We start from the raw sequence: 23,266 nt of genomic DNA on the forward strand, positions 1-23,266 counted from the left end.
AACTGAGACTGGGGTCCTGCTGTGCTAGGGGCTGTACAAACACTTAACGAGATAGCATCTGTGCCTCAGACAGCTTACACTCTCAAAATGCAGAGCATGAGTGGGGAAACACAAGCAGAGATGGGGTACGACTTGTCAATGGTTACAGAGCAAGTCAGTGGTAAACTGGGAGTATTACCCAGTTCTCCTGATTCCCAGTCCAGGGGCTCACTCACTGGACCTCACTGCCTCGTCTCAGTGCAGCTTAAGCCGATGTAACAGAGGTTTTTCTGGCTAGGTGTAGTAGCACCAAATTGGTGCCGGTGTTGTATGATGCTTCTCTTCAGGTTGGACCTGAATACCTAGGTGAAATGCAAAAAGACCCCTAATGGGATGTGTTCACACTACAAAACAGATGACGCATAGAGGCAAATAAGAATGGAGGATTTTTTTTTAAGTTTGACACAAGCCTTCTGCTAATTACCTACAGTTTTCACTGTCAAGTGCCACAGGCCAACTGACCAGACAGAGACTCCTTGTGACTTAGGTTACCATCCAGTCCCCCTGTAGCACCCTTTTTAACAGGTGGGGGAAGCAAATTTTCAAACTCCATCTTCTGTGTGAGATACAAAAACCCAAATGAGAAAAAAAAAAAGTCGTGTTTTTTGTTAAAAGGCCGCCTGTTGTGTGATTCAAGTATGGAAATTTCACAATAGCACAAACATGGGACCTGGCTAAAGGAAGCATGTGGCCTGTGAGACAAAGGACCTCCTGCAACAGGGCCGCTCCAGCATTTCTGCCGCCCCAAGCAAAAAAAAAAAAAAAGCCGCGATCGGCGGCGGCAGTTCAGCGGCAGGTCCTTCGCTCCTAGAGGGAGTGAGGGACCTGCCGCCCCCGAATTGCCGCAGGTGCCGCCCCTCTCCCTTGGCCGCCCCAAGCACCTGCTTGTTAAGCTGGTGCCTGGAGCCGGCCCTGTCCTGCAATGCTTCATATCCTGATGATTTATTGAGCCCCAACAACTGCTCCGTGCTGTTCAAAATGTAGAAGACAAGGTCACCGTCACCATAGCTACCTACATTAGCTAATGCCCATTTATGATGGTTTCAGAAGTTCTCACTTACTTATTTCTAAAAAAAATGACTACACCAAATAAAATAATCGTCCTTCACAAATCACAACTGGTATCTCAGAGCTGGTGCGGAGGGCAATCAAAACAACTTTGCTTAACATAGACAGACTACAGTGGCCTGGCTAGAAAGCACAACACAAATTAGGTATCAGGGGGTAGCCGTGTTAGTCTGTATCTACAAAAACAACAAGGAGTCTGGTGGCACCTTAAAGACTAACAGATTTATTTGGGCATGAGCTTTCGTGAGTAAAAACCTCATCCGAAGAAGTGAGGTTTTTACTCACGAAAGCTCATGCCCAAATAAATCTGTTAGTCTTTAAGGTGCCACCAGACTCCTTGTTGTTTTAACACAAATTAGAACGCACTGCTACAGCCTGGCTTAATAGGCCTAATCCAAAAGCCCTTTAAAGTCCATGGGAGTCTTTCCCTTGTCTTCACTGGGCTTTGGTTTTGGCCCAAAAGTGGCTATGTAAATGGGTAGATAGTCTTCTCCCTTAGCAGATCTGTTCCATGCATGTTTTCACACCTGCTGCCTTCAGAGACATAAATATGGGTCCACTGCGTTTGCTTTTGTGAGGTCTGAAGAGGCGACCCAGCTATGAGAGTGTGAGCTGAATCCTAGCTTTGTTTGCAGAACATCAACAGACTGGCTTCCTAAATTCCAGTCTGTTACATTTGTGCAAATCCAATTAAGGCAATAGAGTTACACAGTTGTAACTGATGGCATGATCTAAAGACAATGGGATTGCACAGACAAAAGGGAAAAAAATTGGGCAGAATTTGGCAAACAGAAGCCACATTACTGATGCTGCTACAGCTGCTGCATGGGCAGGGGAGGACTCAACTTTACTTTCAGGGCCCAGCATGGATTTGCAGGGCTGGTAGTTAGGGAAAAAACAAAAACAGAACAGAACAAGCGAGCATCTAACTATCTGTGAATTGAGCACATTAAACCTGGAAAAAAATATCAATAAATATACATTGTTTGCTTTTCCAACTAGAACAGCGCTTTGAATGACTGAACACATTTTTAAAGTACTTATAATTTCACAATGGCAATGATATTAGAAACCACTTTTTTTCCTACCTATAATTATCTCTCTTTATATCCACAGGACTATCCAGGGCATCAACCCTACTGGGACATTGCTTTTCTTGGAGGATTTGAAAGCACCTGACCGCTCTGGTTTGTCATCTCATTGCAACCCAGGTATGGCAAAAGCCCATGGTACTTTGTGCTCTTTTATTTAAATCTAATGTGTCCCCCACTCCCACCATAAACACTTGGGCACTGAATGCTGATTCATTAAAATATTATGTTGTTAAAGATGAAGGGCTTGGTGCTGCTTTCACTCACATCAACGTAAGCCTGGAATAATCAAGATCAAAGCCTGGTCCAAATAACTTTATAGACTGAGACAACACACTAGATTTCACTTATAGCATTAGCCATGCCCAACCTCACAGAGTGCCACCGTAGGATTACGAGTCAATCTGAACATCTTGCTGCTGGTAAGTAGTGAGTGAAGGTGTGGATTTAGATCCACAGAAAGTAAAGCCATATACAGAGGGGCATTTCTGTATTTTTCTAATCAGTTTTCAGCCAGCTGTGTGGCCAAATTAAGACTTGTCTTTGCCTCTGTTGAGAAGTATTGGTAGGTTTCCTTCTTCATCCACAGCTCACCTTGGGTATGTCTACACTGCAGCTGGGACTGAGCCTCCCAGCCCAGGCAGACAGACTCACACTAGAGAGGCTCAAGATAGCACACTACATAGAGCAGCGTGGCTGTTGCAGCTCTGGTGGAGACTCGGGCTAGTCATCTGAGCTCAGACCCTGGGGGTCAGGTGGCCTTGAGGCAGGAACGCCAGAAGCTCCTGAGAAGGGGACCCCTCCCCGCTCCACCTCTTTCCCCGGACCTCTGCCCCGACCCTGCCTCTTCCCCCGGGTCCTGCACGCCGCTTGCTCCTCTCTACCCCTGTCCCCCTCTCCCTTAAGACTATGCCCTCCCACTTTTAAAAATGATGGGGCCATGGCCCGCTGGCTCCTCTGTTCTGGTGCCCCTGACTTGAGGGCTCCAGCCACTGCCCGACCTACCACCCGAAGTGCAATGTCCACATTGCTATTTTTATCATGCTAGTTCCAGCTAGTGTGAGTCTGTCTACAGGGCTGGAAGGCTCCTCAGGTTAGAGCCTGATCCTACAAATCCTTCCTCACACGTGCAGTCCTTGCTCGTAGCAAAACGTGAGTAGTCAGAGCGTAGTCTTTCCCAGTAGGGCCACTCCTGCGAGTCAGAGGCTGCAGGAGCAGGCATGTCAATCGCAGCTCAGACACCCTCCATGTCTGACTGTTTCCTGAGTAGCCCTCTGCTCCCTAGCAAAGAGGGGTGGGTAGATACTGTAGCAAATCAATGTGAGTAATGAACACGCGACCTGGATTCCTGTGGGCTGCCAGATGACTGATAGCTGTTTTCCTGTCCTAGCCTATCTCTAAAGGGGCACTTGCCTCAGGCCACTCATGTACCTGTATTGAAAGCGTCTCCCAGTTTCAACAGGTACAATGGATTGTTGCCTTACTGTTCTTGATGTTGCTAGGACAGTTTAATAAGCTGGCATGTAAAACACCCAAAGCACATGGACTCACCTGAGAGGATGCTATGGAGTGCATTTGTAGACAGGGTTCCAGGTATGTTTTAAAGCACAGTGTTGCTTTTCCAATTTTGCTCAGAGTAAGTACAGACAACACAGTGGATGAAACAGTGCCAGCATCTGGCCTGTGTTAGGCTCTCCCCAGGAAAGCCTGATATGCAGCAAACAGAGCTAGACTAACGGGTCTTGGAAACAGCTGCAGACGTGGCCACAGGCCCTAAAGTGGACAGTTTGCTCTTCTAGCTACAGACTATCCTATAGTCTCAATTGCACCGGTATCAAGTAATTTCTGTGTATGCTGTAGGAGGACTGAATTTCAGACCACTTTCCTCATCTGTATCACAAGAAATGCGAAGGCAGGAAAATGAACATGACTAATGTTCTGCACAGAATCTTTCAAGAAGCTGTAAATAGATTGTTGGTTTCAGTCCAGCAATGCAAGAGAAAAAATCAGCAGCCGTTTCTTCTCGCACAGTCACAGAGCTGAATGATGGCAACCATTCCCACAGCAGTTAATGCATAGGGGTGAGCTGAGTTAAGAAGCTGCAGCCTTGCAATGGGGCAATGCAGAGCTGCACCACTCCAGTGGGGACTCTGGGAGACATGCTACAAGGGTGTTACCCGGTCTGTAAGAGGACGGAGGCTGTTGAACCATTCAGTAAGGGGTGCTCCCCTCCATAGCCGGCCAGCACGGCTTGTCCATGGGGAAAAGGAGTGGCTGGAAAGTCAAAGTGGCTGGGAAGGTTCTTGTGCCCTTTCTTCTTCATACGCACCTGGGGGGGGCCGGACACTATCTGATCCCTTGCTTGGTGTCAACAAACACCATTCTTAGAAGAGCCCTGTCCCTTCCTTAGGTACAGTGCAACCTGTCTGAAGGGACCACCCCAGGGGTGAACAAAAACTTGGCTATCCATCAAGATGTGTCTTTAACCAAAGGTCAATCAAAACTGCATGAGACACCTCAGGGATGATTATGTAAGTATTATTGTCACTACTTGTGAACAGGGAAATTGGGTCAAAGAGACTCAGTGGCTTGCCTGGGGGGTGGGGGCGCTGTGCTCTTGTCGATTCAGCATGGGAATGGCAGACAGGCGGCACCAGATTGTGTCACTGTTGGGCTGTGCGACCTTGGACAAGTCACTTCAACTTTCTCCAAACCTCGGTTGGGATGCAATCGCATTTACATAACTCCCCGGGGGGGGGACTAGGAGGCCTTATTAAATACTAGGCCTTGTCTTCCAAACTTATTTGTGAAAGTAGCTCTTCATCACAGGGGAAATCCCATTGACGTTAATGGGACTCACTCACACGAGCAGCATTTACAAGGTCTGGCTCAACATCTGATGCATGCAAGCAAAGCATTAAGGCCAGGCAGAGGCAGGAACAGATCCTGGCAGGTTCTGAGTGCCCAGCCCTGTAATCAAGGCTCTGGGCCATGCTCCCTGTAGGGAGCGGCAGAAAATTTGGGCAAAAAAGTAGCAAATTGTAGAACTATCTTGAATTTGTAAAGAAGCACTTTTTCCCCATTGAAATGGGGACAACCTTTTTGAGATGACTGAGCTCCAGTGTTCCAGCCTGAATTCTGTTATTTTTCCTACGAATACAATGGCCACAAGTCTAGGTTCTTGGGAGATGTTTTCTTAACCAGTCCTTAGAAACGTTACCCTCCGGGATGAATGGGACTCCAATTGTGCCCCGGGGGCAGGCTGTTTGTTTTATGGTTTGGTGTCACACCAGACTCTTCTGAGAAGGAGCAGACTTTTTTGAGAATTGGAACAGTAACAAGATGAGGTTGTTTTCCATTTGACAGCATTATTGTTCTAAAGGAGTCGTTTACAGTGATTTACCCATACTCAAATCATTTCTCTAACTGTCAGTACCGGGATCTGATACCAAAAATCATTTCAGACCAAAATCAAGATCTGCTAACACTTTGCAAATGAACAATTCTCTAGTGCCAGGCCAAGACAGACTCAAGCTGGTGCTTCCAAAATCCTACACCTGGGATTGGGTATTTTAGAACAGGGGGTGGGGAGAAAAAGACACACAGATTCTAGTACACAACAAGAGCAATCAGTTAGGGATCCCATATACTCTCTTCCTCTCCATGGAAGATTTATTTGGAAAAAAAAAGAAAAGAAAATTAAGAGAACTTTTCTTAACAGCTATAGCAACAGGATTAAGAATCCAGTAAAAGTAGTATCACGCACATGGGTTCGATCGCCGAGTTACTGAGAGGTATTTTCTGGTCTGCTTTAGGCAGGAAGTCAGATTCTATATTCAATATGGGTCCTTCTGTGAATCCTTCAATCATTTCCTCCACTCTCAGAAGGGAAACAGAGCCAAGGCCCCGGCTTGAGAACAAAGGGAAAGATGACAGGTGGCGGGGTTAAGAGTTGCCCTCTGCAGACAGGCAGAGCCCTCACCTTGGACTGACAAAGGGAAAGAGAGACAAAGCCGAGAATGGAATCTATAGCAGCTTGGCTGGCTGACTGCACTGGCGTGGCCAGATGGACCACATCTTAACCTTTCTCTGTGCTAATCCAAGGACTTCCGATGCTGTGTTCCAGTTGACTAATAACCCCTACTCTGTTTTTAAAAGGCTGCCAGGTGTCACTGCATATACTTGCTGAGGTGCATGGGTCCCTGAAGGATGCACAAGTCCCTGACCAGGAGTCTCTCTCAGTTGGACTCACTGGGCAGAGCTCCCAGCATGAAAAAAAGAGTGCTGGAGCCTAGAGGCTTCAGTCTCAGAGGCATTGAGACCATGTGGCCCAACCTTAAGTACAAGTATGACCTCTTGGGGGGAGGGGAAGGACTGCCACACAGAAGGGGTTCCTCCAAGGGACCGTTTAAAAGCTGGGGCAGAGCACACATCTTGTCGATCCATGACAGAGTGACAAAGTGGTGCTGTCATTTGCCGATTGGCCAACACTATGACCTCGTTCCTGGAAGTACCGCCTTCCTGGGGCCTCTATCCTGCAAAGTGCTGGCTTCAATTGGTGTCAAGGGCACACTGGATTTTGCAGGATCAGGCCCTAGAGATGGGTCTAATCAGACAAGCAACATAAACAGATTTTCTCCCCTCCCTCCAAATGCTGGAGCAGGGTAATTCTGGACATACTATGGCACCTTCGTCATGTTGGATTCCACCACCCTAAGTGTTTACATGCATAATATTGTGTAGAATCTCTCTTTTATTGTCCTATCCTGGAAGATTATGTCTTGGGGATACGATGCTAGCTTTGGCACTACGGAAAAGAGCATCTTGGTATTACAAACAACAACATAGCATCTAGTATATCAGATGGTAGAGCCACGTTTTCATGCAGAAGGGCTATTTAAAAAGGTGGGGGAGGGTCTAAAAACCATAATTAAAAATTGACATTTTTATAGCCTTAGAAAGTTGGAAGGGTCTAGGGAATGCGCAATCTATTGACTCTTCCCTGTCCCACCCAACTGTAGTTATTAAATAAAATCTCACGCGTAGTACTAGCCTACCATATAAATCCAGAGGACTGGAACTTCTCAAGGCCCTTTATAACTGAAACCAAAACCAAACCAAACCAAACCCTGAAAACTAAAATATTACAGAGGCTGCAGTTGCACAAACAAATAAATGCTGTTTACCAGTGAAAATATGTAGTTACTTACTGACAGTCAGGAAATGTTGGCTTGTAATAAAATGGTGGTATTTTAGATTCATATCTTGCTTTTGCTACGTTGTTTCCATTTGCAGCCATAAACTGTAAGGGGGGGGGGGGGGGAAGAGAGAGAAAAATTAAGCAATTTTAGCTCTGGTTCCTTCACTCGTCTCTGGTTCTACAGAGTAGTAACAGTACCCAGTTCTGCCCACACGTATGACAACACTCCATTGGGGCTTCTTATGGAAGATCTTGTAGTAGTGTGTCTGCAGGATAGCACCCATAGATTGCACTTGTATAGCACTTTACATCAGAGGATTGCAAAGCAACTTGTAGATGTTCCATTCGTTTCACTCTCTGTTGCCAGGTTGTATCATTATGTCCATTTTACTGATAGGGAAAGAGAGGCACAAAAGATAAAGAGCTGCTTTCTCGACACCAACGGACGTACATCTGGTATGGAATGGCCCAGAGCAGTCTGTTTCTCATATACAGCAGAAGCGCCCTCAAGTCACCCAAGTACAGCTGCTATTTAAGTGGGTTTCCAGCTCTCTTAGCAGCTGTTGTCAACATGATGCATCATTCATCAGACAGGTGACTACATAGGCTGCTACAAACTTGGGAACAACCTCTTCCATCAAGATTGGACATTTCATCCCCTTAACATCCCTGGGGCCAAATTCTGCCCTAGGTCACAGGCGTGATCCCCACTGGTTTCAATGGTAGGTCAATGCATGTAACTAAGGGCAGGTCTCTTCCATTTCACACTGGCGGATTCTCCAAGCCAAATTCTGCCTTCATTTGGGCATGTTCAAGGGCAGAATCTGGCACTGAATCTGCTCCCTAACGTTTCTACCCTAGCCAGATGACAGAGTCAGAAAAAGATCCTCTGATTTTATTATTTTTTTAAATAAATCTGTGCCTACTTTTGCTCCTTGGGAAAGATTAAGTGATCAGCATAAAAATGAAGGGTGACGCTTCTGTGCAAAGCCACTCCAGTCACCTAAGCCCCCTGTGGCTGATGGTGCATGAGGATGTGCTGGACTCAGCAATTAGTTTGTATCTTAATCCAATTCCGGCCCCATTGTTATACCAGGAAGCAGAATTTAAGAGCTATATTGACAAGCACCCTTGCAATTCTCACCAGCGAATGATTACCCTGACCAGCCTCTAGGTCTCACTATGCTCACTCCCCGTAGGTACATGCCTTTGCAGAGTGCGATTCCTGGTGCTATACGGCAGAGAGAAGGAGAAGCAGCTGTTCCCTTGCCTCTGACACTCAGTGGCATAAATGTAATTTGCACTCATAGCAGTTTGCAGGCAAAATGTAATTGATCAACACGCCACCCCTATTTCACATTCAGGGAAAATGAGGATCAGAGAGGTTATGATCAAGGGATGAAATCCTGGCCCCATTGACCCAAGTCAATGAGAATTTTTCCATTGACTTCAAAGAGCCAGGATTTCAGGCAATATTTTCATAAGTGGCCTCTGAGTTTGGGTGACCAGCTCAAGACGCCTTGTGCGTGATATTCAGTGGTACTGAGCACCCACCACTCATATTGAAGTCAACGGAGGTATGGCTGTTCATCACCCCGAACAATCACACCCAACATGCCTCAAACTGGTCCCTGGAATGGAAGAATCGAAGAGTCAGTGCCCACTTTTGAAACCGTAGGCTTACATGACTTGTCCAAAGTTTTACCCGAAATCGGCATCACAAGGAAGGTTAGAACCTTGGTCTCCTGGAGAAGAAACTACAGGAAGTAGGTTGACAGTTTAGTTTCAAAGTGCCTTTAAACCTTCGTCCTACAACTACCTCAGAAACGACAACATTGGAACATGGACTTGTTAATTAGTCTGTCATGGCAGCCGCTGTCCTCATTGCCTTCTGATCTAGGATTGAAATTGCTAAATTGAAAACTCTGCAATGATTGGCATGTACCTGCTCACAAAATTCAGTACAAATTCAATGATAAACATAAACATAGAGAGGTTTCAGAGTAGCAGCCGTGTTAGTCTGTATCCGCAAAAAGAACAGGAGTACTTGTGGCACCTTAGAGACTAACAAATTTAGTCCGAAGAAGTGGGCTGTAGCCCATGAAAGCTTATGCTCAAATAAATGTGTTAGTCTCTAAGGCCAGGTCTACACTAACCCCCTAATTCGAACTAAGGTACGGAACTTCAGCTACGTGAATAACGTAGCTGAAGTTCGAAGTACCTTAGTTCGAACTTACCTCGGTCCACACGCGGCAGGCAGGCTCCCCCGTCGACTCCGCGGTACTCCTCTCGCCGAGCTGGAGTACCGCAGTCGACGGCGAGCACTTCCGGGTTCGACTTATCGCGTCCAGACTAGACGCGATAAGTCGAACCCAGAAGTTCGATCGCTCGCCGCCGAACTACCAGGTAAGTGTAGCCAAGGCCTAAGGTGCCACAAGTACTCCTGTTCTTTTTATAAACATAGAGAAAGACTCTGCTCTCTATGAAGCTGTATTTCCTCCCAGAGAGTCTTATGCATTCAAAAAACATGAGTAAACCCCCCAAAATCATGACATTTGCATAAAAATCACAAGTCTCTAAAAATAATAACGTTAGGGTTCTTTTATATGGTTTGAAGCTTTGGGGTTCCTGTATTCTAACTTTTCTCTATAGCCATGAAGGCTGGAAACTTTTTTAAAAAAGAAAGCTAATTTTCTCATGTATATCACATGACTCCAGGAACTGGGGCTTTAAGAAAAAACACCAATCATGGGACTCAGGATGAAATTGAGAGTTGGTAGCACTGCTCATGCCTTGGAGTATAATATACGTGAGAGCCTACAGGTTTTCTAGTTAGATTTATTAATTATTATTATAACCCCACAGCCAGCTAGCGAGGTGTTTTTCATACAGAGAAGAGTTAAGGTCTCTTTTACAGAGAGCGCAACGTAAGAGCCCAATCTGCAAGAGGGGATTTGAGGGCTTTCAGGCCCAAATAGCCAAGATACTGGAGGTGACAGAATGCAACTAAAATTACATGAGTTAGCATCAGGACTGGTTAAAAGTTTTTGAAATTTGCAATTTTAACACCAAAAAAAAAAAAAAAAGTCAAGATTTCTATGGGAGAAAATAAAATGTGCCCAACATCGTTGCTTATCTGAGGTTGTCAAAAATAGGATCACGTTTTTTGTGACTTGTTAAAAAATAATGTATACCTCAACTTGAACATCATCCCACGAATCTAAACGGACTGATTTCACTTTGCTGACTTGTGGGATATTGCGATGGATTCCTGAACAATTTAAACAGATAAACACTCCTAGGGTATGCGATGCCCAGTCTGGATCTGAAAGACAAAAGAAAACAGTATTGCTTTAGTACAGCTTATTGGAGTACAGAATTTAGCGAGGAGAAGAGTGGACTAAAAGATAGTGGAATCTGGAGATCCCCCAGAGCCCAAAAGGGCTTTATGAGAGACAGAGCCTGATTTTGAAGGCATTTGATGTGCAAATGTACATGCAAAAGGCAGACAAGTTTGTGTGTCTAATTTACATTCAAAATGACCATGCAAAGGGCTCATTTATGCACACAGTTACTGGATTTGCATGCACAGTCATAGTGAATCCAACCGCTGTAAAGTTCATCTCTCTTCATTGTCAGCATTTGTTCATGAAACGAAGAGAAGAAATTCTAACTTTTATGATAAAACCTATGTCTCACTAAGGTGCTCAGGCACTGCAGAAAACAATTATAATTATAGTAGACACATCACAATAATAATAATAATAAAAAAATCCCCACACTATTATGCCAAGAACAAGCCAGACAAAGAGACATCATCAAGGGGCTGGGTTAGATGACCTCTTGAGGTCTCTTCCAGCCCTACATTTCTATGATTAGAATAAAGGAATTCTACACAGGGCCCCAAAGTAACCAAGGTAGAAAAGTTTCAGAGTAGCAGCCGTGTTAGTCTGTGTCCACAAAAAGAACAGGAGTACTTGTGGCACCTTAGAGACTAACAAATTTATTTGAGCATAAACTTTCGTGGGCTACAGCCCACTTCTTCGGATGCATAGAATGGAACATATATTGAGGAGATATATATATATACATACAGAGAGCATGAACAGGTGGGAGTTGTCTTACCAACTCTGAGAGGCCAATTAAGTAAGAGGGGGAAAAAAAAACGTTTGAAGTGATAATCAAGATAGCCCAGTACAGACAGTTTGATAAGAAATGTGAGAATACTTACATGGGGAGATTGTTTGTAATGGCTGAGCCATATTGAATCTATCTCCCCTTGTAAGTATTCTCACGCTTCTTATCAAACTGTCTGTACTGGGCTATCTTGATTATCACTTCAAAAGTTTTTTTTTCCCCTCTTACTTAATTGGCCTCTCAGAGTTGGTAAGACAACTCCCACCTTTTCACGCTCTCTGTATGTGTATATATATCTCCTCAATATATGTTCCATTCTATGCATCCAAAGAAGTGGGCTGTAGCCCACGAAAGCTTATGCTCTAATAAATTTGTTAGTCTCTAAGGTGCCACAAGTACTCCTGTTCTTTTTTCAAGGTAGAAAAGGCATCTGAACCAGAAGGGTTTTCAGGCTTTGCTTGAGCAGAAGATGAATGCTTGAGCTACAGCTCCGAATTTCTGCTGAGCCAAGCCCCACTGTTTACAGTGCTGGCCTCTGAGCTGACAAATAGCAAGGGCACTTTAAATTTGATTCCACTCTCACTGAATCCCTGTTTTGTTCTTTAGCACCTCAAATGAGAGACGTCACATTCTACTGATAAATGCAGGGTTAAAGTAATTGAAGGAGATTAACAGAGAAAAATAGCAGGCGTTACAGCAGGACACACACGCCAATGTCTCTTGCACTGCGTCACTGCTAATGCCAATGCAATGATCTCTGTTTGAACGCCCAGTAATAAATGTCAGCACTTGCTATTCCAACTCAAATGCAAATTGCCTCCTTGGTGCAGCTGAGCGTCCTTCTCAACCATCCCCCGGCCCTAGTCAGCAGGAGCAGTGAGGCACTCTGCACCTCACAGGATCAGGCTGTTAATGAATATGGGGAACTATCATTTTCTTGAAAACTGTCATAACTTGTTTATTCCCTTGCAGTAATTATGCTAAACATTTACTCTATACAGAGCAGTAATTATTTATAAAAGGCAAGGGAATGTGCTTTTTCTCCGTATGCATATTTAATGGCCCCCTTGTATTGCAATTAGTGCAACTGAACAACAGGAATTGGGTTAGGAGGGGTTGGTCAAAGAAACTCAACTGTAGGTAGTCTCTGTGGTTCTCCCATGCTAGCTTGGAGCTGCTCGTTGGGATCCACTGTTAGAGTCTGTCTTAAGGAGAGGACCATGAGCTGCTTCCCTGGGCACACCCCAAAAGAGGAATATGGGTTATCCACATCAACCTGCAGTTTTGTTGTTCTGATTTAAAACCAATTAAGCAAAATGAATTGCCTGGTCAAACTCATTTTATGACCACTATGCCCCATTTTATTCTACAAGTTCTGTCACATCTGCACAGGAGGAGAAATCCTACTCCCAGGGAGACGCTAGTCCCGAGAACCAGCGACAATTCTACTGTCACAGGGTTGTAATCCATCTTCCAGACCCTATGGGCTCCTTTCATTCTGTGGAATCTACCATCCTACGGGACACAACCAAGGCTCAAGCCTGGAATATATCCATGAGCCTGTGAAATGCTGAGCACATCTTGTCTGGTACCAAGCACCCTCCAGCCCCATCAAGATCCATGGCAGTTGCGAGTGTTCAGCACCTTGCAGCATCAGGCCCTAAGAGAGGAACACAATTTTCATAAGCCAGCACCACCAGCCTGGTTCTCCTCCCACTTACATCTGTGTTACTCTATTGAGTTACGTGGAGTGACTCAGATTGACACCAATGAAATTCAGAGAACATGCAGGTCCCATATATTTCCACCACAAAGGTAACGAAGATTGCTATCAGGGGCTAGATCAGTGGTTTTCAATCTGTGCTCTGCAGACCCCTGGGGTCCACAGACTATGTCTAAATTCCAAAGGGATCCACACCTCCTTTCAAAATTGTATAGGGGTCTGCAAATGAAAAAAGGTTGAAAACCACTGGGCTAGATTATAGGCGTACCCAGATGGTGATTAAAATATTTGATAGGCGTGTACACAAACACACACTTTAATTTTTTGCATCGGGTGATCTCAGAACATACCAGTAGAATCAAATCCTGTTCTAAGGTACCTCCTAGAATCTGTGGGCTTCAAACAGCGAGTGAGTCCAAAGTGCAACAATAGCTCACATGCAGCCTTGGCCTTCAGAACCTGCTGAGGAATGCTGGGCAAGGTCAAAGCATCAAGGACTCAAAAAGTTGCAGGTCTTTCACTTCTACCTGCACAGCTTGAAGGAAGGCCGGACATCAGCTTAATACCACAACGGAAGGGTCGCATCTCTAACCTATCCCTCTAATACAGCAGCCAGCACATTAGCCCTAGTCCCAGTGTGATGCTCAGATCCATAACCTTCTGGTGAGTGGTGCTTACTACTCCCATCTCAAACAGCAAAGAGAATCTTACTGTGTGCTTCTCTTTAAAATTACCTCCTGCATTGGGCGTGGATATGATCATGATGAAACCTTATTCTCACTCCAGCCCCACACAGGTAGGGTCTATATTTCTTGTTGACTTTGGTTTGGGGAGGAATTAACAAGTTGTATAGAGACGCTGATCACTTTTGTAACCACAGACAGCCATCACCAATCACACCCGGGAGTCATGGCTCATAAAAATTAAGTGTGGCACGTCCGAGAGGCATAGCTACAAAGGTGCAAGTGGTGCAGTCGCACCAGTGCCCATGAGGTTTGGGGGGCCCACTCGACCTTCGGCCCCATTGTAGTAAGGGCACAGTCTACCTATTGGCAGACGAGGCTCCAAGGACAGAGCAGGACGTGGCGTCCTGCCAGGGAAATGCTTCCACGCCTACCCTAGGTACTCCTCATCCCCAGCATGAGTAAGATCAAGGCCACAGCTCCTCAGACATCGAGTGGCTTGGAGCTGCTCCTGGCAGCACCACCGGTGTGCTGCTATCTGGGGCTTCAGCCACAAGTATAGCAACCCACCCGACTCCAATCAGCGCCCTGCTCACCTGCTGGTCCATGTCCAATCCCCACACAGGTCTGCTGCCCAGGAAGACCCTAGCCCCTGCCCCGGCCGCTGCTGCCTGGACTCACACATTGAGGCAGTGAGGACCTCATCTGGAAAAGTGTGGCGGATGGACCGGGTGGTGTGGGTGTTGCTGAGGGCTGACCAGCAGGTGCAGGCTGAGCTGGGCTGGGGGTGCAGGGTAGGGGTGTGGAGTGCAGGGGACCAAAGAGGGATCCCCAGGTCCAACTGTGGTTGAGCTGAATGGCTCCAGGGAAAGGGTTGTCGGGGGTGGAGCAATCTTCCAGGGCAGCCCGTGTCTGGGGCGACAATCAATTTCTCTGATATCTCCTACCGGGATGTGCTGACACACATATCAGTATCGGTGTCTCTTGTTCTGATGGCAGCGTGTGTGTCTTAGAAATCAGCCCCTGCCCATCCCCCACCACTGTCTCTGTCTTGAGGCTGCAACCCTCTCGCCCACAAACCACTGCCCCACGGCTGCTGCCTTGCCGCAGCCCAGGTGCTCGAGAGGGAACTAGCCCTACCCAGGACGTGCAAGGCACTTACACCCCGCATGTGAGCAGTCTGCAGAACAACCTGCCACAGGACATTTCCTGGCAACGAGGACACCAGCTTGTGACACAAGAACTGCCCTGCCCAGCAACCAGGCCAATATCCTGCCTCCAGCTGGGGTTGATGCTTCAAGAAACCCGAGCAAGGTGCTTCCACCCCCCGCCCCACTTATTGCTTTGTTTGTATGCGGGTTGATAGACAAACTCTTGGAAGACTACAAGGGGAAACTGACCGGGATGGCTCTTCCAGCTATTTTGAAATAAAAATCACTTTATTTCAGAACAGGTATTCCAGTCAATTTCCTCAGGTAGACAAATTCTTCATTTTTTAAATCCTACTGACAATAGCTGTGAATCTTCTAGTTATCCATGTAAACGGATAATTCTTGTTTGTCGCCTACCAAGCTGTGAAACTTTCATATGTTGTATAAAGCAAGATATCTGTAGCCTTTTTAAATTTGCTGCCTCTCCACTGCCATGAGCATCCCACTTGAATGGGTGGCAGTAAAGAGCAGCCCCCAATTTACCATTAATTGTTGTGTGCACCTTTCTTAAGTCCCTTCTGATTCATTTCCTGTCAACTACAGTTTAATTCTCTCTTCATGCAACAGCCTCTGCCTGCCTCAGTCATTCTCATTATCACTCAGAACCCCTTCTGGTTTTGCTATTTCTATTCCGGAGGCAGGGGGGGAGGATTACCTGAGCTGTACACACTATTTGAGTTGAGGACACAGGGAACACATCTGTGTGTGTTATGCTAACTTTAGTATTTTGTGGGATGTCCCTATATATCCTACCTCTTTGTTTTGTTGATTGCCCCAGTATACTGAGCAAAGATTTCCAGTTTCCATTGTACTTGTCACAGGGATGCCTAGTTTTCTGTCCTGTTAATTTAGTAGTCAACAATGTAGAACTCAGCAATGTGTATGAGTAGTTCCGGTTTATTCCTTCCAACGTGCCTTAACTTGCATTTGTCAGCACTGAACTTCATCTGTCTGTTATCATGTTGCCCAGTCACCTAGCTTTGTTAGATCTCCCTGAAATTTCTCACGTAGGATTTTTTAAACATGAATATTTATATCCCTTATGCTTCAGTGTTTAAACCAGCCACTAACTGCTGGGATTTGGAACACACTTCCCTATGGAGAGGTTATTCTGTGGTATTGTCCGCTGTGGTATTGCACCTTCCGGTGAAGCATCTCGTACTTGCAGTCTCAGACAGTGGCATGAATCATTGGTCTAATCTGGTGTAAACAAACCTTAATTAGTGCTAAATTAATTCATGAGTTATCAAAACAAAATAAAGTATATGTAGCAAAGTATGTTGCAAGTTTGCTGGTGCACTTACGATACCGCTCTGTCAGCGCACCACTTAGCATACATGTGTAAGTGGACTGTTGTCTCCTTACTAACGTTCAGTGGGGGTTTTGGTGGGCTAACTCCCAGTGCCAAAAGAAAGGGGAAGATCGATGGGAAATCAGGACCCTGAGACGGACAGTCCCCAGGAACAATGGGGAGAGGCCAATGCTCCAGGTCAGCCTGATTGACAGGGTGGGCAGGCTAATTAGGGAGTCAGGGGGGCCAGGGGGATCCCATCCTCCGTGTGAGCTGGAATTAGGGTGACCAGATGTCCCGATTTTATAGGGACAGTCCCGATTTTGGAGTCTTTTTCTTATATAAGCTCCTATTACCCCCCCCCCACCCCCATCCCGATTTTTCACACTTGCTGTCTGGTCACCCTAGCTGGAATTGCCTGGGTCAGACAGAGTGGGGCAAGCTAAGGAGAAAACAGGGGCCCAAGCTGAGCTGGGGAGCAGAGCCGTGCCAGAGCCAGAGGGGCCAAACAAGCAGCCCAGGGAACTGGAGGCAGAGCAGCAGCAGCAGCCGTGCTGAGGCAGAGTGGAGCTGGAGCTGGAGCTGGGGCTGGAGCAGTCCGGAACCAGGTGCGGTGAGCAGCTGGGAAGAGCGAGGGGGAACCTGGGCAGCAGGCCAAGCGCAGGGAGATGCCCGAGCCAAGAGGCTCTGCAGGCCAGAATTGGAGGGGGATCGTAACCCCGACGGGACGGGCGCGACACTGGGAAGAAGGGTCCTGCCACCTAGAGCCTGAGAGCATGTGGCCATCGCCAGAGCAAGTGTCCGACCTCAGCATTCCTGCAGCACAGCCAGGGCTTGAGAAGAGGCCTGGGACTTGTGAGGAACAGACTGAACTTCCCTTACATTCTAGAGACGCTGGTTGTGATGTCCCTGTGCCACAGAGCGGGGTTATGTGTTTTTCTTTAACCTTTCCCATTTTTTCCTTGTTTTTTTATTGATTGCTGTTTAATAAGTTGTATTTGCTTTGAATTGTATGTAATGATCCGTGGGGTCAGGGAAGCATCCAGTACAGAGAGAGCACCCCAGAGTGGGGACATCCTACCCCCTGTCCTAAGTGACGACTACAAGGTTGGGGGTCAAGCTCCCCCAGGAATCCTGGGCCCAGCCTTGTTGGGGTTACGAGCACTCTGCCACACAGGAGAGTGGAAGGGGAGCCCTTGAGGTCAGGCAGGGCTCTGGGTAAAGGAAGTGGGAGTGGTGACTCAGATCCTTTCGCTAGCCCACTTCACCGGGGTAGTGTATAAGCCAGGAAAGTTCCCCACAATAGTGGGACCATTCCCCCGCTTACACATGTGACAAAACAAAAAGTGAAACTACAGGAAAGTCATTTTGACAAACTCTTCTAAACCCTTTTTTGGTCTCTTGGGGTTTTTGTGTGTAGTTATTATAAAGAACTATATCAATTTGTTAATAAATATTCTCTCTCAGTAGAGAGGCTCTTAAAAAATCTGGAGTGCACTTAAGAGTTTCTCATATGAGCTTTTAAGCAATTTTACATGGTTTACACGGTTTTATTATCAAGCTAACCCGTAACCCCCAGAGAACAAAAACCTTATATAGTAACAATGTTTAAATACTCCTCTAGCAATTTTTAACCAAAACTAATATCCGGGGGAGGGAGTAGCACTTATAAACACTAGGCTTCAAAAATTCCAATAAAAATAGACATTATTCGTCCCGTTTTGCCTGTGTCTACCTGGCAACCGCATCAATCTATGGTGATGAGCTCCCCAATTCTCCCATACATTCCCCCTGCTTGTTCCACATGGGGGCTATTCGCGGACTCTCCAGTATCCTTTACTTTTGCTTTGGTGAATGTATGATCTGACTTTTTTTTTTATTCTTTGCATTTCAATACGCTTTAGTGTGGAGAAATAAACTAGACGTTTAAAATTCCTTCAGTCTTACTCTAAAATGGTGTTAGAAGCAAAGGTAAAGAAACATTAAAAAAAGATTAACTTGTATCTTTATAAGCATTACAACGTTACCTGTGACTGTATAGTTTTGACAAAAAAAGTGTTATAAAATCTAAACTGAAGAGTGAGAAAGGAATATAAATTGCTACGAATGTGCCACATGGCTGAGTTAATGTTGCTGCAGAAGCCTTATGCTTTGAATTTCCTGACACTCTAATGGTTATTTTGCAAGTTACTCTTTAAGATAGATGTGACGGGTTGGATCACAGAAACCCCCTTGGGAGCTGCCACCCGATGTGCCAAGACTACCCCTGCTTCTGTTTTCCCTGCCAGCTCAGGACTCCAGCACCCTGTCTTGCTGAGCCAGACACTCCCGTTTGGCTCCAGACACAGATCCAGGGTCTGAATCACTTGTCCCAAAGCTGCAAGTTACCTGAAAACAGCTCACAGTAGTGTGCTTGTCTTTAGCACTCAGATGCCCAACTCCCAATGAAGTCTAAACCCAGATAAATCCGTTTTACCCTGTATAAAGCTTATGCAGGGCAAACTCATAAATTGTTCGCCCTCTATAACACTGATAGAGAGATATGCACAGTTGTTTGCTCCCCCAGGTATTAATACATACTCTGAGTGAATTACTAAATAGAAAGTGATTTTATTAAGTACAGACAGTAGGATTTAAGTGGTTCAAAGTAGTAACAGACAGAACAAAGTAAGTCACCAAGCAAAATAAAATAAAATGCGCAAATCTATGTCTAATCAAACTAAATACAGATAATCTCACCCTCAGAGATGTTTCAGTAAGTTTTTCTCAGACTGGACACCTTCCAGGCCTGGGCACAATTCTTTCCCCTGGTACAGCTCTTGTTGCAGCTCAGGTGGTAGCTAGGGGATTCTTCATGATGGCTTCTCCCTCTCTCTGTTCTCTTCCCCCCTTTATATATCTTTTGCATAAGGCGGGAACTCTTTGTCTCTCTGGGTTTCCACCCCCCCTCACTGGAAAAGCACCAGGTTAAAGATGGATTCCAGTTCAGGTGACATGATCACATGTCACTGCAAGACTTTATTACTCACTTGCCAGCACACACATATACAGGAAGACTCACAGGTAAAAACAGCCATCTGCAGACAATGGGAGTCATCAAGATTCCAAACCATCATTAATGGTCCACACTTTACACAATTACAATAGGCCCTCAGAGTTACATTTTATATTTCTAGTTTTAGATACAAGAGTGGTATATTTATACAAATCAGATAATCATACTCAGTAGATTATAAGCTTTGTAATGACACCTTACAAGAGATCTTTTGCATGAAGCATATCCCAGTTACATTACATTCACTTATTACCGTATTTTCTCTAAAACTATCTCAGTTACATTATATTGACTTATTATCAAGTTTTTATAAAACCATATAGACTGCACAACGTCACAATAGAAAAGCTTGATCTAGTTCTCAACTCAAAAGCTAGAAAACAACAATTGTAGTTAAATGTTGTATAAATATGTAAATAGAATGTTTCTGTGTGTAGACAGCCTGCAAAAATGTATAGAAACATCCTATATATTATGTTCATGGATATGTGGAAAAGATGGATATGTTCTGATTTTCCAAGTTGGTAAATGTAAGCAAAATTTTAGATTTTGGAACTGGGAAGGGGGCCCCTAACCTATTCTTGAACCAAGGCCCCTTGGGGCCTGGCTAGGCCCTTGCATATCCAAGATGTGCAGAAAGTGCAGTTAACTGCTTTTCTTTCACAAATACACAAAGAAGACTCAAATATAAACATCAAGGGCAGCAAAGGGTGTGTTTAACCACAAGGATAAACCTGTCAGAGGCTGACTCAAGTGATGGTTGGCACCATAGTCTCAGTAAAGCAATTCTGCAATGATGTTATCATGCTTTAAGATTTCTCAGAGTAATGAGATCAGATCAAAGCAGTGCCTATTTCAGCACAATTTCTACCAAAGTGCATATCAGCCTGCGTGAATTTTGTCAGAAGAGATTAAAAAAAATACCAGGTTTGTCTCTTTACAAAACAAATGTTTTCTTAAACGGGCAGGAATATTTAGGGGGATTTTTTTTTACACTGTTTGAGCTGTCTAGGTGCAAGCTTCCAAAAACCTTTCTGGAAAAGCTCTGTTAAAATGTTTTATAGCGATGGGAGATGTCACATTTTACTCCACCCACTAGATCAGGCTCAAAGCTTGCAACTTGCCATTGATGAAATGTGAGACACAAAAGGAAGGACAGAGTATCACAGATCAAGGGAAGAAAATCCATATTCGAGATGGGATCACTTCATGGATTAAGGGTTCTCAATATTTTGTAGCTGTGACCCCTTTCACACAGCAAGCCTCTGAGTGAGATCACCCTTAAATATAAAAATAAGTGGTTTTAATTTGTAACACTATTCTAAATGCTGGAGGCAAAGCAGGGTTTGGAGTGGAGGCTGATAGCTCACGATCCCCCACATAATAACCTCACCTGCCAGTTTGAGAACTGTTGGGCACTTGAGACAGGAGATGAGGTTTCAGTATCCAGCTCTGCCTCCTTGTGTAACTCCTGGTCAAGTCCCCATATGGCTTGATGCTCAATTAGCATAAATCAGCCACAATGATTTACACCAGCTCAGAATCTGGTCCTTAATATCTCTGTGCCTCAGCTCCCCACCTGTAAAATCGGGAGAGTTACACTACCTCTCTCTTTCACCCTTTGTCTGGTCTGCTCGGAGGGTCAGTTCTTGTGGGCAGGGACTGTCCTTTACCGTATGCTGGTACACCATCAAGCACCACGGGGTTCCAGGCTCAGATAAAGCCGCTAGGCACTGCCCTAGTGCAAATAATCAGTTCTGTGAACCAAATTCTGCGGTCCTTAATCACACAAAACCCCTATTGAATTCAGTGGCAGCTTTTCTTGATTAAGGATGCAGAATTTGGGCCATTAGCAGGAACCACGTTTTCGAGAACCGTATAGAACGTTTGTATTTCCAAAGAACAGATGGTGGCCAACATGCCAGGGGAGGGAAGACCCAATCTTTTGGAGCAACTGTACCAGTTTACCCGATAAAGCCTTCGGCTGTTCTTGCCATCTTTCTCTCTGCCACCTTCCTTTCAACCTTGCCTGTTCAGCTCTAACCTACAACGGAGGCTGTGTTGCTCCAAACTCAAGTCCCACCAAACTGCAGCAGAGCACGTTAACCTTTTCTATAGCATGATGAAAGAGCTGCATATTTCACTCTGCTTACCAGACCTGTCACATATAAGGCAGAGGGACTCATTTTTAATGCTGGGCAGCTCTCCCTAGCAGTTCTGTGTGTTAGCGGTGACTTTCTGTTTATTGCTCTTCTGGTTTTCAAATATTTTAGCTGCTCCTAAACGCAGGATCGCAATGGGGAGGAGGTGGTGGGGAGCGGGGAGATGTGCATTGATGTCTGTGTTTGGCTGAACACCGACAGCCGCGGCCCTCTCACAGCATAACTTGGTGATTGTTTTTGGTGCCAGCGGGATGAGTGGAAAGGAGCATACTCAGAATGTGTCAAGAGTGAAATTAATCCCCTCCAACCTAAGCCAGGGGAGAAAAGAACTGTGGAGAATTAAAATTCTCCAGGACTGACTGCTCTGCAAGAGGAACTGGCCCTCAAAACTCTATTGTTAAATAATCTGCTACTGATTTCTCCACTCTCCTCCATCCTCCAATTACCCCTGGTCTCCCCCTCCCCAGCTTCTTCTTTTTTTCCTCTTGCCTCTGCTACTGCGTAGTCCTCTGGTACACATTTATAACATTGTTATTAGAGCATACAGGGAACTCCCATTGGAGTCAGAGAGTTCCCTGCACAGTTTATAGGTTTGGTCCCCAGCTCTGCATGTATTATTCTGTAATGTGCTTTGCTCTACTTTTGGATGAAGGAAGCTATAATAATAACCAATCATAGCCTCGCTGTCTTCATTTCTGCTCCCCAGGGTAACAGGTGTTGAAAAATTCTCAGCTCAGACATAGAGCAACCTAAAACACACCCAGACCTCAGGGTAGTCACAGGTTTCATCCCAGCAGTTGGTTGTCTTGATGGACCACGATCAGATTTCAGAGACAGGACTTGATGTGACCAAGCAAATGACTACACTCATGAAGCTGTTTTAAAGAAGAGCCACCAACGAAGTAAAGAAGTTTTGCAGCAAGTTGTAGTTAACCACATTGATTAAATCCATGCTTTGAAAGAGAAGGTTCTTTTTAAAATGCCCCATAGTTAAACCGCAGTTGCACAGGCTGTCTAATGTAAATCTAGGTAGTTCAAAAATAATTGTGTCTCAGTCGACTTATGGGCTGTGCCCCTTTTGAGCCAGTAACAAATACTGTCACTCACATGCACTTTTTGCTCCATTAGTTTCGATTTATTACAGTTTTATGTCTGCCCAAGATAAAGTTTGACTGAATCAGTTCTTGCTGTTAGTTTTACCATCATCATGACCGCTGTTATCAAGCATCTCCCTTTAGTAAATAGCAGTAAAACCTGATAAAAGAAAACCTCCAGGCATTCCTAAGTTCCAACCAAATGGCTTTGTTCCCTTAACATGGAAAATAACATTGATAGGGGAATATTAAATAGAACATACCACCACAAATGCAATAAGCCACTGGTCTTTAAGTATCATTGCTACAGTACAACAGATGCCAATTTCAGACTACTTCCACTGCAAAACACTACAGATAATTATGGTGTTTACTGATTGACTATACTGGTTTTAAAGTTACAAATTTGCTGTTATCATGCCTATCTTTACAAATTAAGCCCAGGAGTAAGATATTCAGATGGCATTTTTATGCTTCATTCATCTTTGAAAGTACAGAAAATGAAGTCACTG

At 45.1% G+C, this 23,266-nt stretch overlaps 1 protein-coding gene across 3 annotated transcripts in view; it reads right to left on the reverse strand.

Annotated features, from left to right (window-relative positions):
* ADAP1 (ArfGAP with dual PH domains 1) overlaps positions 1–23,266 on the reverse strand; it is a 109,813-nt gene that overhangs the window by 78,345 nt on the left and 8,202 nt on the right. For all 3 annotated transcript variants that reach the window (XM_008164677.4, XM_005289151.5, XM_042853169.2), the window contains 2 exons: positions 10,593–10,723; positions 7,409–7,500 (listed from right to left, as the gene is read on the reverse strand). In XM_008164677.4, coding sequence (XP_008162899.1) covers positions 7,409–7,497 — 89 coding nt within the window. In that variant the 5' untranslated portion in view covers positions 7,498–7,500; positions 10,593–10,723. The remainder of the gene's footprint in view (positions 1–7,408; positions 7,501–10,592; positions 10,724–23,266) is intronic.

The sequence above is a fragment of the Chrysemys picta genome, chromosome 10 (assembly GCF_011386835.1).
Source record: "Chrysemys picta bellii isolate R12L10 chromosome 10, ASM1138683v2, whole genome shotgun sequence".
In the NCBI taxonomy this organism is placed as follows: Eukaryota; Metazoa; Chordata; order Testudines; family Emydidae; genus Chrysemys; species Chrysemys picta.